The sequence below is a fragment of the Pteropus vampyrus genome, unplaced genomic scaffold, assembly GCF_000151845.1.
Source record: "Pteropus vampyrus isolate Shadow unplaced genomic scaffold, Pvam_2.0 Scaffold307, whole genome shotgun sequence".
Lineage (NCBI taxonomy): Eukaryota > Metazoa > Chordata > Mammalia > Chiroptera > Pteropodidae > Pteropus > Pteropus vampyrus.
This window is the reverse complement of record NW_011889088.1, coordinates 185,604-199,475: the sequence shown is the minus strand read 5'-3', so window position 1 is coordinate 199,475 and position 13,872 is coordinate 185,604. Positions and strand designations below refer to the sequence as shown.

The 13,872-nt window shown below is 41.0% G+C and overlaps 1 protein-coding gene and 1 pseudogene across 2 annotated transcripts in view; both read right to left on the bottom strand.

The window, feature by feature from the left end:
* Window positions 1–4,635: 4,635 nt before the first annotated feature.
* Window positions 4,636–4,753, bottom strand: LOC111730342 (annotated as a pseudogene).
* Window positions 4,754–8,619: 3,866 nt separating this feature from the next.
* The window catches only part of ZNF143 (zinc finger protein 143), a 39,989-nt gene continuing 34,736 nt past the window's right edge, over window positions 8,620–13,872 (bottom strand). For both annotated transcript variants that reach the window (XM_011377242.2, XM_011377240.2), the window contains exons 14-16: window positions 13,643–13,804; window positions 10,218–10,364; window positions 8,620–9,361 (exon numbers count right to left, since the gene is read on the bottom strand). In XM_011377242.2, coding sequence (XP_011375544.1) covers window positions 9,278–9,361; window positions 10,218–10,364; window positions 13,643–13,804 — 393 coding nt within the window. In that variant the 3' untranslated portion in view covers window positions 8,620–9,277. The remainder of the gene's footprint in view (window positions 9,362–10,217; window positions 10,365–13,642; window positions 13,805–13,872) is intronic.

The window sequence follows — 13,872 nt, the reverse complement described above, 5'->3', positions numbered from 1 at the left end:
GCAAGGTGCCTGTGCATGTCCATTAACTCAGGCTGTCCTGGAAAAGTGACCAGTGGGCCCTTTCTATTTATGAGGGCAGCTGAGTGCAGTTCTGACATTGAGAATGGCTGGATATTCAGGGATGAATAGCCTAGGTAAGTAGTACACCAGTCTGAAGATTACATTGCTAAAAGCCAATCATACTTTGACCTAATTTAAACCTAATGTTGAAACCTAAATTCAGACTATTTTCTTACACTCAGTTTGTACTGGCCAGCCTATAGCTCAAATTTGATGACCAAACATAGAAAATATTTTAACAAAGTGCTGTTTGTTTGAGGTACAGGGCCTCAGTAATGTCATTGGAAATCTTTCTTGAAAACAATTTTATTTTAAAATAGATAATAAAAAGTTCAAAATACAAAATTCAAAAGGCACAAAAAGGTATTCAGTGAAAACTCTCCCTTTCACCTCCAGTTTCCAACCTATTCCCCAGAGGCAACCAACATTATTATTATTATTATTATTATGTATTGTTTTAAGAAATGGTCTGTGCAAACATATGTAATCTTTTAAATGTTTTATAAGAAATTGTAGCATATTATGCATACTGTTCTGCTCCTTGCTTTTTTACTTAATATTTTTTAGAGAGTGTTTCATATTAATGCATATAGGACTGCATCATTCTTTTTAAAGGCTGCATAGTATTCCATTGTCTGGATGAACCATAATTTTTTTAAAGGTTAGTTTTCTGTTTTTTTAGCAGCTTGATTGAAGTAAATTTACAAACCATAACATTCACCTATTGAAAGTATGCAATTCAGTTAATTTTAGTGGATTTAAAGAGTTAAGTAACCATTACCACACTCCAGTTTTAGACATTTCTATCACCCTGAAAGTTTTTCTATATCCATAATTTATGTTTTAATCATTTAATTAAACTTTGTTTTCCTTTTCAGTAATTTATTTTAACATGTCCTAGGGTTGAGATCTTTTGTTTTTAGAATGGTGAAATTGTGTTAGAAGAGCATTTTGAACCTAATATTTTAAAAAGTAGCTATTCTCCTTTTCATTCAAGGCTGCTATGAATTTGGAGAGGGAGATATAGGAGATCCTGAACATTCTGCCAGTGAGCTACTTGCTTTCCCTCCTTCCTTCTCTCTTCACCAAAATTAGTATGGTCTTAAGAATGATAGAGGGTTGGAGGAGATGGGCAAGCATCGACTCTCTCCCTCCAGGTGATTGGACATGATAGACGGTAGCTAAGTTACAATGGCTACAGACTACCCTGAGAGAAGTGGGAATTAGAAGGCAGGTCACCTCTTTGTATTTACTAGCACACCATCTCGGACGGGCACACTTCATTTGGCTGATGGTCACCGGGGCTAATCAGAGAATGTGTGTGTCTTATTCTACCCACAGACTATGGCAAGCATACGTACTTGCAATAGAAGAGATGGCAGCAGAAGGATACATACTGGTAGTAGTGTCATCACAAGGTCCAGAATGTGAAAATATTATAGGATAATCTGTTGCTGTGGTTTTGCATTTCTCTATTTTCCCTCAGCTCTACTCACTACTCTCTTGCCTTAAATAAAAAGTTATCTATAATTAACACTACAGAATGTGAGATATCACACTGAAATACACAGTGGAAATAAAAATGATTTTTCTGATTCTGTTCTTCCAAAATTAGAGCATTTTATTTGTTTGTTTTTCTTGGGCCTTTTTTTCCTCCTTTTTTAAAAATAAGACTTATGTACCCATTACTATTAATATACAGCGTCATTTATATTTTTATTTTCAAAATCAATAATTCTCCACTCAAAAATTAACAGGGTGGATCCTGTTATCTTCATCTCTAACGTGACAGAGAGGAGAGCAGATACACAGCATGATCAAAATAGAGCCCTAGGGGAAGAGTTGGCGGGGGAGCTCGTGTGCCTTCCCCACTGCCAGCTGCTACCAGGTATCCGCCCTCCCAGACTGGCAAGGGGGAAAGTGCATCTGCAGGAGGAAGTCACTACCTGCTCATCCTCAAAGTCCTCCCTGTTAGGGTGTCCTCCCTCCTGCCAGGAAGGGCCCTTGTGACTCAACTTGCAAAGAGACGCCAGAGCCATCTGTGTGCTCCAGAAATCTCAACTCAGGGGCCAGAAAGAACAGGAGCCTGAGGAAATCTTTGCAGAAGGTGAAATGCCAATGGGCCGCTTGATACAGATGCCCTTGTGAGAGCTGCCAGTGTGGATGGAAGCCTTTCGGTGCCTTTTCATGAACTAATCTCTGAGTAGAAGATTCTGGTTGCCATTTCCTAGGGGCCTGGACCTCTATGGTATGACTTCTTGGTAGATACCTTGCTCCTGAAGGAGGTCAAACTCCAATGCTAATGAATGGGTAGGGACATGGAGAACCAGGACAGGGATGAGGATTCCCCTTCAGCGGGCACTTCCTTCAGAAGCCCTCTTGGTCCCTGGGCCAGACTAGGTGGGACCAGGGGCATTGAGCTCTCAAAGCTATGATATGCTGTGTGTTAGTTTCCTGTTTGTGTTGTAACAAATTTCCACAAATTTGTGGTTTTAAATGACAAAGTCATTCTATTACACTTCTAGAGGTCAGAAGTCAGAAATTAGTTTTACTGGATTAAAATCAAGGTGTCAACAGGGCTGGTTCTTTCTGGAAGCTCTGAGAGGAAAATCCTTTTTTGTGTGTGTTTTCCAGCTTCTGGTGGCCACCTGTATTCCTTGGTTTATAACCCCTTCCTCCGTCTTCAAGGCACACCATGCCAGTGTCTGCTCCTGTCACCACAGCACCTTTTGCTCTGACTGTTTCTTCCTGCATCCCTCATATAAGGACCACAGCAGGTGCACCCAGATAATCCAGGGTAGTCACCCTATCTCAAGATCCTTAATTACATCTGCAAAGTCCCTTTAGCCATAAAAAATAACATTCACAGATTCTGAGGATTAAGAAATGGACATATTTGGGGGGCCATTATTCAGCCTACCACATCGAGTGACCACTCCATCCCAGAACTCCCCAAAGCAATCCACCCAGAATCTTCTAACAGTGCTGAGGCTTAGAGGAGCCAGAGGCAGCAGGACTCTCCCATAATTTAAGCAGTCCTCCTTTAGGTTGTTTTCAAACTTTTGCTATTGTGCAATGAGTGTTTGTGACATTATTTCTCCACATGTGAGTATATTCTTAGGAGACATTAGGAGTATAATTGCTGGGTCAAAGGAGATGTGTGCTTTCCTCTGGGATCATGGACAGGTAACCAAGGTGGATTCAATCCTTGTGAACTAGATCAGAGTTTGGATCTATAGGCAAGGCAGCAAAAGGCGTTTACCCCAAGAGTTGCTGTCTGTGGGATAGGAGCTATTTGCACCCTGTTGCCTCTGGTCAAGGTTGATACTGGGTCCCTAGCCTGGCTCTGCCTCTGCATAAGCAAGTGATTTTCCCTGTAGGGATGGAGGAAGGTGGCCCTACAGATTTTCCCCTGAGACTGTAGAGTGAGATGCAGAATGCCAAATACGGCCAGCAACCTGTTCATCCATCAGGACTGGGCTTCATAGTATTGAATGTTGCTAGGAGTAAGTGACTAGGGCTTAGGACTCAAGAGCTGGCAGAGATTTGCACTGTAAGCGCATGTGTGACAATGATACTTAGTCCTCAGTACTTTATAGTCATGAGGATTGCAACTGGCATCTCAGGACTGAATCTCAGAAGTATTTCTTTGGTTATAAAGCTACAAGTGTTTGTCAGATTTGGCAAGGAGACAAAACGTCTCCAGGTTTGGTGTGGGCATTTATTTCCTTCATAATGTCATCCCGGTGACCTGAAGAGGCAGTCAGGGCCCTTCTCTTCCTGTCGCTCACTTTGTTTTCTCCCAGCATGAAGTGATTTTCTTCAAGGTTAGAGAAAAGACTGCCCCTGCCCAGGCACTGTCGGTTGCTTTATTCCAGAAGGAGGCGGTGAAGCAGGTAGTGTGTGGCTGTGGATTGCTTCCTGAACCTACACAGTGCTTCCTGCTGGTGGCTGACCTTAAGACTCACTAATAGTGCCTTTCATTCATTAACTAGTCCCTTTCTTTTTGACTTCGAAACATCCACAAGATTTCACCAGCTTCACAATAGTGTAGACCACCTTTGCAGAAAAAAGTGGTTCATTTTTCTATTGTTCCTGAGTTTCTGTTTAAAAGAACATTAAGCAATTTTAGGATGTTAGAAAAGGTAGTGGGGAAAAGCTTGTCCAATGAGTTTTCTGTGGGTAAAAGATCTGGTGAACATAAGCGCTGCTCCCAACCTGGACCTGTTGCACTCTCAGGATCCTTAAAAAGCCCTGTTACTGGCTTAGAGCAGAAGTTTCTTATTTACGAAAATAAGGCAATCCGCTAGCGGCAGCAGAGATTTTACATCTTTGCTGTTTTCCACAGAAAATGCGGAATTTGTCTGGAGGGCACCATGACTGAGTCTGTAGCCCAGATTAGAACTGTTTTGCACATACCCTTCTCAGGCTCTCATCTGAGCCAGGGCTTTGGAGAGATTAGCGCAGTCTGTGGAGACTGCTTTTTTTTTTTTTTAAGGCAAGGCAACCCTTAGTTGACTTCACAGATTGCAAGGACCTTGTCATCTTACAATCCCTTATTTTTTATTTCTTTTACGCTTACAGCACCTGATCTTCCTAGGTGGTCTCCCATCCAAGTACCAACCAGACCCGACCCTGCTTAGCTTCCAAGATCAGACGGGATCGGGCTTGCTCAGGTGGCATGGCCATAGACTGTGGAAACCTTTTGGATGCCTCCTGTGCAAAATGAGGCAAACAAGAGAAATTTAGGATTGACATTAGCTCAGGAATCCCATTTTCTTTCACTCGAATGCAGGAAGTGAAATGAAAAATTTTTGCCAGATACTTTTTATTTTAACTATTCATTCAATTATCCTGAATCTTGAGCAATTCTTTACTCTCAGCATGATTTTATTTCCTTCAATTTTAGCGGTACCCTGGAAGGAAATGAAACTTCTGCATGGAGAATTGAAGATTCTCTGTACCTCTCAAACCAGGGGAGTTTAGAGCACAAGGGAACAGCTAGTGGTGACCTGTTGCTCTGCAAGGCCTCCTGGAGTTACCAGGAAGTTGAAGTTCCCAATCATCCTAAGGGAACCCATAATCTAAAAGGAGAAGATAGTATGTGCCTAAAACACAAGTCACACGCTGTGACAGCGAAAAGAGAAGGGCCGATAGAAGAGCTTTCCTCAGCAGGGCAGGTTACATAATCTGTGGGGCTCAGTGCAAAAGAAAATGTGGGTCCTCTCGGTCAAGAAGCAGGAAAAATGTGCCCTTAAAGGTACACATAAAGCCAAACAAAAGGACAAATAGTCAAAAAACAAGGACAAATAGTGTATGATTCCACATATAAAAGATACCTTGAGTAGTCAAATGCATATATATTCTACTTCTCATGGTGTTTTTTGTTATTTAATGTCATTCTAAGTAAAGAAAATTAAAGACAAAATTTTAGCATGAATTTTACCTTTCATCTTTATATTACCCAATGCCAGTTTTAAATGAAACTGTCAGAGTATTTAACTTGTATTTCGGATCACTGAAATTATGCCATTGGAATCCTGTGGCTCATCTCAGGAGGAGGGTATCTCCATCTGGCTAAAAGAGGCAAACATGAGCCAGGAAAAGGTGGAAGGCGGAAGTGAGGATTCCCTGGGCACAGAGCCTGGAGAAAGCTCTTGAGGGCATGGCCCCTCACAGGTGCCTGGGGAAGCTGCTCTCCTGTGCTTGATAGATTCCCTCATCCCTTCCCGCAACCCACCCCAGCCCACAGCAAACATGCTACGCCCAGGTATCTTCAAAATTCAGAGCTGGGACGTGCTCAGTACCTGAATGGGCAAGAAGCTCGCCCCTCTCAAGACTGCTGAAGCCCACTGCCCACCAGGAGCACTGTGCTAGTGTCAGTCTGGGGCAAGCATGGCCACTACCATGCTCCACTCCACAGGGTGCATGTGCCTGTCACTGACCCTCCTGCACTGGCCCCCAGGCCCCTGCCGAAGACAGAGTGCAGCATCAGCATCAGCAGTTGCAGGGTAAGGACAAGAAGGGGAATGGATGCGAGAACCCATCCAGGGAGGCCACAGCGGGTGGGACTGTGTAAGTCTAGTCTCTAGGCCCCTAGTGCCTGCTCCACTGTTCTATGAGACTTTACTTACAGAACATAGATTCAAAGATAAAATTATTAAGAATTTTAAGACTGCAATTACAGTGCCTTAACTCCCGAGTGCAGGACCCTTCTGAGTACAGGGTCTTTCTGTTCAACAGCACTGGCCACATGTCCATGAAGCCAGCCTTGTTCCTCAGGCAAAAGAAAAGAGGGTACTTGGCTGGAGTATTCTTTGAAAGATCCCCTTATCCCTAAAGGAAACCTAAGCATAGAAAGTGCTTACAGCGGAGGGGGTCGAGGCATCCTTTCTCCACTCTCCATGTGCTCCCTTTTCCTCCTTGACAGCAGACTTCAGCTGTACCCCTTTCCTTTTCACCCTCCCACTCCGTTTGCTGTTGGGGTCTGCTGATACTTGACTGGTCTACAATCTTATCTGAGCCAGGAAATACTGAACCAAAAATTCCTTGGATGATACATGGAATCCAGTCCATTTCAGTACTGACAGCATGATTTCCCAAGTTACTTACCTAGTCCCAAGGCTGTCATCCCTGAAGACACCATGTGAGACTGTCCATTTTGCCCCTGATGGACTGGTGGTGGGGTTGGTGAGTGGGCAGGGAGCAGTGTGGCCCTCTGGGCAGCTGCACCTGTAGAGAATTAAGGAAGCTAAGCCCTTATCGTACTCTGTATGATGCAGACTGTGGGCAATCTACTTTTTCTTTGTAGTGGCCTGGGGGTGTGTCTGGGATAGAGTGGGGATGTTTTTCTTGGACTGAAAGATTTGCCTTGAGCATCGTCTGGACCATATTGCAGTTAGGTTTCCACTGGCTCTATTTGCTAAAGTATATGCTTGTTTCATGAAGTGCCTTTTGGAGGTACTTCAACTCTGGAGGGCTCTTTTCTGCATCCTGCACTGTATAGAAACCTACACCAGCTTTACTAAGCAGCAACCATCAGCTGGAGCCCTCCCTTGGGAGAAATATGCCCCCTCTCTAGGCTTCTAGGGTCCCATTCCCAGGAAAACAGGTAGGGGACAAACCAGCAGTGCCCTTCTGCCCTTTTCTCTGGTGCCAGTAGGAATGTGTTTTGTTTTGTTTTTGAGCCGAGGGATAATCAGGTCCACTGGCACAGTTTGGCACAGTCTAGCACAGCCCCGCACAGCCTATCTGGTAAAGGAGCTGAGACCAGGGACGAACACGCTGGAATCTGAGCTAGGGCACATGGAAGAGGCCCGGGGAGGTCAGTGGCTTGGGTTTAGGTCCTGGGACACTGCAAGTCTTCCTGGCCCAGTGGAGGAGCTCCCTGTCAGCAGCTAGGACTGGGACTGGGAGGTGGGAGCACCGCCCTTTCACTTCGTAGATTCTGTTCTTTCTCTATCCCTCCATGCTGGCCCCTTTCTGGGCCTCAGCTGGGAGTTCTGGGTATGTTTAAATGTCTCTGTTAGGAATGAAGACTGGATCTGTGGGTGACTAAGACCTTTTCTAATGTTTTATGTCTATGAAGAGCTTTGAAGGGCAAGCAACCAATCCTCTGCACAACCCTAAAGGGATTCCTATATCAAATGAAGTCATGACCCTTTTTAGTAAGACTTCAGAGAACCTGATCAAAGATATTAAATAAAACTGCACACTTTTTCCTTTTTACTGTTAAGCTGGAAATGAAAAACAGCCACATTTTAGCTCTCCAGCAAACAAAAATTGGTGAATGACAGTGACTGAGTGATTGTTGCAGGAAAACCCTTCATAACTCCTTCTTTCTTTTGGACCTTGGCAGACCCTATGCTGAATTTCCAACATTAGAGATGGTTTTTCAAGTGCGTAGGTCATGAGGCAATCAGAAACCAAAGCTCGTCTTAACAATCTCTGTCACAAATTACATGAGAAGACAGTGATAGCATGGTGAAAAAGCACACTGGACTTGGCAGCCAGAATGGCTGGGTTCTCAAGTCTTTGTCTTGCCTCTTCAGAGCTGTATAGTCTGAGTTAGGCATTTAACCTCTTTGGACCCTCAGTTTCCTCTTGTACAAATACGGGGATTGTAAGTCCTATATATCTCACAAAATTGTTACAAGCACATAACAATCTATAGAAAAGTAGTCTTCTGTGCCTGATACACAGTGTACTCTCAATATATGCATGTTGGATTATAACTGATTATATTTGTGGTATTTTCTGTAACACTTCCCCCCACCAACATACCAATTTAATAAAACAAATATAAAGGTAACATTTTAAAAATTGCTGTATTCAAAATTAATAATAAACTTTAGGGTAATAAGCTTTAAAACAAAAGTACATAAGAAAAATAAATAATTTACACCAACCCACTAACCTAATTTTCAAAGTAAAGCCATTTCCAATAACAGCACTGCTATATGGGCTCCAGCCGATGGCTGAACTTTGATAGTTCATTATTCTTAAAAAACAGTAACAAAAACCTGAACAGTAAGTAAAGTCTTTAACAAAACCAAAGCACTGGATTTAACTTTTTAATTTTAAGTAACCAAACTTTATAATTTTATACATAATCCAATGTAGTGCTAATGTAATTAGCATTTCAGCTTGAAGAGTTGGTATTTAACAGGGATGGAAAACTATAATGAATAGTCTTCAAACCGTAAGATACAAATAAAAATGAACAAGTATACAGCAGAACAAAAACTGCAGACACTGTACTAAACTTGGGGAAATATCTGAAGGCTTTACATCCTTTATTATCCATGATGGCTTTTGGAATTATGATTGTTTGACATATAGAACCTTTAACATTTTAGATATAGCCTTTATTTTATTTTTTCACAGTAAGTTAAAAATCCATCATAAGACTCCATGAGACTTCACTGGTCTTGCATGAAGACTTTAGGAGTTTGCAATCTGATAAAAGAGTAATGTGAAAATTTACAGTATTGCCCTAATTTCATACTTCCTTGTACACAATGAATCAGTTTGTGAATCTATTCCAAGAGTTATATACACAAAAGTGTCAAGAATAAAATGTTCTCCACTCTTGCATAAAAATGTGTACAGTGTTTTAGGAATGGAAACTTCTCATTTCCTGGGCCCGGGCTTCGTGGATCTCTGCTGCCTAAAAATGAAAGGCTCCTCTTGCTTTATTGCTCCATTGTTCTTAAGGTTAATCATCCAACCCCGGCGTTTCTCCTTGTTGGATCCTGGATGCTATTCTGATGGCTTCTTCCAGAGATGGCTGTTCTCCAAGCTGAAACAGGAACATACACAAACCCACAGTAAAGATGATGCCAAAGGAATAGTATATGCCAGAAGTGGAATTTCTCTCTGACACCTGGGCTTGTTAAGATACTACTGCAGATCCAATCAGTGAGAGCACAAAAACAAATTCCTGCAGGGGAGAGTAATGCAGTTTCTTTATTTAGGATTTTGATAAACTTTCACACATGCAAGGGACAAAAGATGCTCATCTTTTCCAATGGAGAGATTCAGAGAGCTTCCTGAGCCTTTAGCTTCTATGTCCATAAACTAAATTAAAACCAATGGCTGGCATTTGCCTGAGTGTGTTCTAACCCTTTTCCGAGTAAATACATGAATGATTTCCCCTGAGGAAAGGTAATCTGCACCCAGCCTTCTAGATTCTCTGCTTGAATACAGTGATTTCCCAGAGAATGGTTTTCTTCTTAGTCTTCTGACATTCCCTACTGTAAAACAGGACTGTGCAGTGATTCTCAGATTTAGGGTCTATGTTTACACTAGGTTCATTTCCAAGGAGTAGCTCTTAAGTGTTTTATAGAATCCTGCCTAATTAGATGTTTATTTTGAGAGTTAAGATAGCTGGCTGGATGCCCATAGGGATATATACCAGAAGTTTTATTTATTTATTTATCTTTTGCTATACAATCCCCTAGAATATGCAAAGATAGTAGAGAACAAAGTGTTTGCTGGTCCCTTTGAATCCACCTCTAACAAAGCAGTTTCGTTAAAGTGACACAAATTGTTCTGTGCCCTGCCTCCTGTGAAGGTTATGCGTAAAGCGCAGTGTACATTGTTGAGAGGTACGAGCAGCGCTGCTGCCAATGGAGGGCTGCTGCCACTGTACTCACCTGAACTGCAATCTGGGTGCCATTGGATGTTGCCACTAAGGTCAGAGGTCTGGTTTCTGTGGTTACTAAGTGATGGCTGTGCTGTTGATGCCCCATTTCTGATGATGCAGTATGGAATGCTGCCAAGTCCTGAGCCACAATTGCAACCTTAAACAAAAAATACGCAGAAGAATTAAAACTATGGTTTAAATAGGTTAAAATCCATTTAATGAAAAAGATCTTCTTCAAAAGGAAAAACACCCTTCTGACTGTAGACTTGTAGAAGCCTAAAGCTGGAAGAGACTTTTTAAGTTGTCTACTCTGGACTACTCTTTTTTATTTGAGGAAGTTGAAGCTCAGAAAGAAGAGGTTTGTCTAAGGTTATGAAGTGAGCCAATGGCATGACAGGGTAGAGGACACTGGAGAAGTAAATCCACTATACTAGGCTCTGTTAACCAGGGGACATGTGACTCTGCCTAGATTCTATTAACCCTAAGTGGCTGCTTAGTAAGTTACACATGTGGACTAATTCACATCTCAAATGTCTGTTAATTCCCAAGTTTGGAGCAGTGGTAGAGAATATACTATTTTCTCCTGTTTATCTTTTGCATTTAAAATTAGATTTCCATTTAACTAGGAAAACTGAAAAGACCATTAGCATTACTGACAAATAGCAACATATCTAATTATATTAATTTCCTTTTTAGATTCTGTAGCATCTTGCCATCTTGTTCCTGAAGTGTCTAGCCAGAGTGGTTAAAAGTGTTTTTGTGGCTCTTAAACCACAATGTAGTTTTTTCTATGTAGAGAACATAGAAAATGGCATCAATTACTTCTGTTAATATGATATTCTAAAATTTCATTTGGCCAAACTCAGAGGAAGAATAGGTTAAAAACTAAAATTTCTATTTTACTTGATCATTAATTCACTAAAAGTGCTAGATTTTTTAAGTTAATAGATATTCATCTTGGATAAATCCCAGTAATGTTCCATAATCTAATAACAGAGAGCAGCCCAGCAAGAGCAGAGTAGCTGATCCCTTCTGCAGGTAACAATCACAAACTGTGGACAAAAATGTGAAAAAGCAACTATCTGAAGCGATTGGAGGATGAGAAAAAGCAGGCAGAAACTGTAGAGGATTCTCGAAGGAAGGGAACCATACTGGGTCACATCTATTTTTAAATAGGTTTTTCACTGAGGGTACTCCCTCAGTCTGAGCAGCACAGGGCAACTTAAGGTATCAGATAATGGAGTCTAGGACTGCCAGAATGGCTAAATATTGAGAGGAATATTTTAGAAGAAAACCAGAAGTCTGTGTGTGTGTGTAGGCGGGGGGGGGGGGTGTGGAATGGGGGGAGGTCTCCCAACTCTGTGTATAAATGCTACTCAATTCTTTAAGACCCAAGAACTGCAAACGTGTGGAGGAGGTTCCAGTAAATCTGGTAGAAAGCAGCAGCTGGAAGGCTGAAAAGCTGCGAAGAAATTTTAGTGACACTCTCCACAGGAGACAGAATTTAAGAGTTTCAATCACCAAGTTAGAGGGGCTGTACTATGCTAAAGCATACCCTTCAGATAACTCATAGGTGGAGTCTGAATACACCACGTGGATAGTCAACATCTGCCCAATGGCCTACAGTTACAGTCAAAAGGCTCATGGCAGCGGCTGGTCCTCAAGTGAAACCCGTAACTCTGTTGTGATCCCTCTTTGCTGGAAGCTGCCTGATTTCATTCTAGCCCTCAAAGTTTTCTCTCTTGAGAATTTTCCTAACCCATAGGCTACAGATAAGCTGCATAAGAATGTTTGCTTTAGGATTGCTATCTTTCCAGACCTGCAACTATAACTAATACAAGGTGTGTTTATCCAAGCTGGGCTATAAATCCATCCAGGAATCCTAGAGCCATAGAAATGGCTGCAAACAGGTTAGGTGGGACCATTCCATATGACAACATGAAAGCTCCTGTTTGGGGGATATATATATATATACATACATACATACATATACATATGTATGTACGTATGTGCGTGCGCATGCACACACATTTATACATTTATTTTTTGGCATAAGGTATAGTTAGCAAACGATAAATATGTCTGCATCATAGGTATTCTGTTGAGTTTTAACGGTTACATACATCTGTGAAACCATCACTTGAGACAGTACATCACTTGATATAGTACAAATCCTTCATAGTCCATGCTGTCAATTTCCTACCCCCAGCCAAACAGCACTTTCTGATTTCTATTGCATGGATTCATTTCGTCTGTTCTTGGATTTCATATAAGTGGAATCATACAGTGTGTAATCTAGTAGAATTTCTGGATCATAGGGTAGAGGTATGTTTTAACTTTATAAGAAATTGCTTAATAGTTCTCCAAAGTGTTTGTATCATTCTGCACTTTCACTAGTGTATATGAATGTTCTAGTTGCTCCACATCTTCGCCAACATTTGGTTTTGTTAGTCTTTCTTATTTCAGTCATTTTCCTGTGTCTGAAATGGCATTTCACTCTGATTTTAATTTGTGTTTTTTTGGTGACTAAAGATATTAAGCACTTTTTTGTGTTGCCATTCCTATATCTTCTTTTGTGAGGGGTCTGTTCAAATGAGCAATCAAATGATTTGCTCACTTAAATTTTTTAAAAAATTTTACTCATTTGTGTTGGTCTGTTCATCTTTTAATTATTGATGTGTGGATGTTATATATTCTCAATACAAGTTCACTGACATATATACTGTGAATATATTTTTCTCATTTTGGGGCTTATCTTTTTTCTTTTTTGCCATATGTCTTTATCTAATCATTTTCTTAACAGCATCTTTTGGTGAGCAGAATTTTGATGAAGTCCAATTTATCAGTTTTTACTGTGATGGTCTTGACTCTGTAAATTAATATAGGAAGAATGAGAGCTACTAATTTTGACAAACTCACTCACTGAACAGGGTAAGGTAGCTGCAGTGAAGCTTAACATTGCCTTCAGTATAGTACATGTACAGTTTTTAAATGTATTAATATCATTTATTTTAAGGGAAATGAAAAATTAAGACTATAAGGAGATAGATCAGATTGGCAAAGATCTAAAAGTTTGAAACCACTATGTTAACTATGCAGAGAGGAAGACACACTCTCAAACGCAGGTGGAAATGTAGATTGGCACAATCCTAGAAGGGAAGTTTGGCAACATTTATCACAATTACAAACATATATATCTTTTCACCCAGCAATTCCACTCTAGGGATTTACCTAGCAGATAGACACATACACATACAAAATTATATGTACATATTTGGTAAAAAATTGAGACTCAGAGGGATATGTAGCTAAAAAGCTGTAACACTAGGATTCAGTCCGAAGTTTGTGTGCTTAACTGCTCTAACACATTGTGCATCTATTAACAGTTTTGACACTGATATGTTTTGACTGATATAAAAGAAAAAAAGCAATTACCTGCTGCCCTTCTGTACCCTCGGCAGTTACCATAGCAACAGAGTGTGTTCCTGCTGAGGAGATGACTGCATCATGAGCAGGGACTGTGATGGGTGTGCCATCCTGTGTTACCATTGTGATAGTATTACCAATGGCTTGCATGTCAGCTTGAGATATGTTGACCTGAAATACAATGCATTTTACATGTCAGTTAACGTTTCTTGTTATATTTGGCAATCTTTATTAAGGCC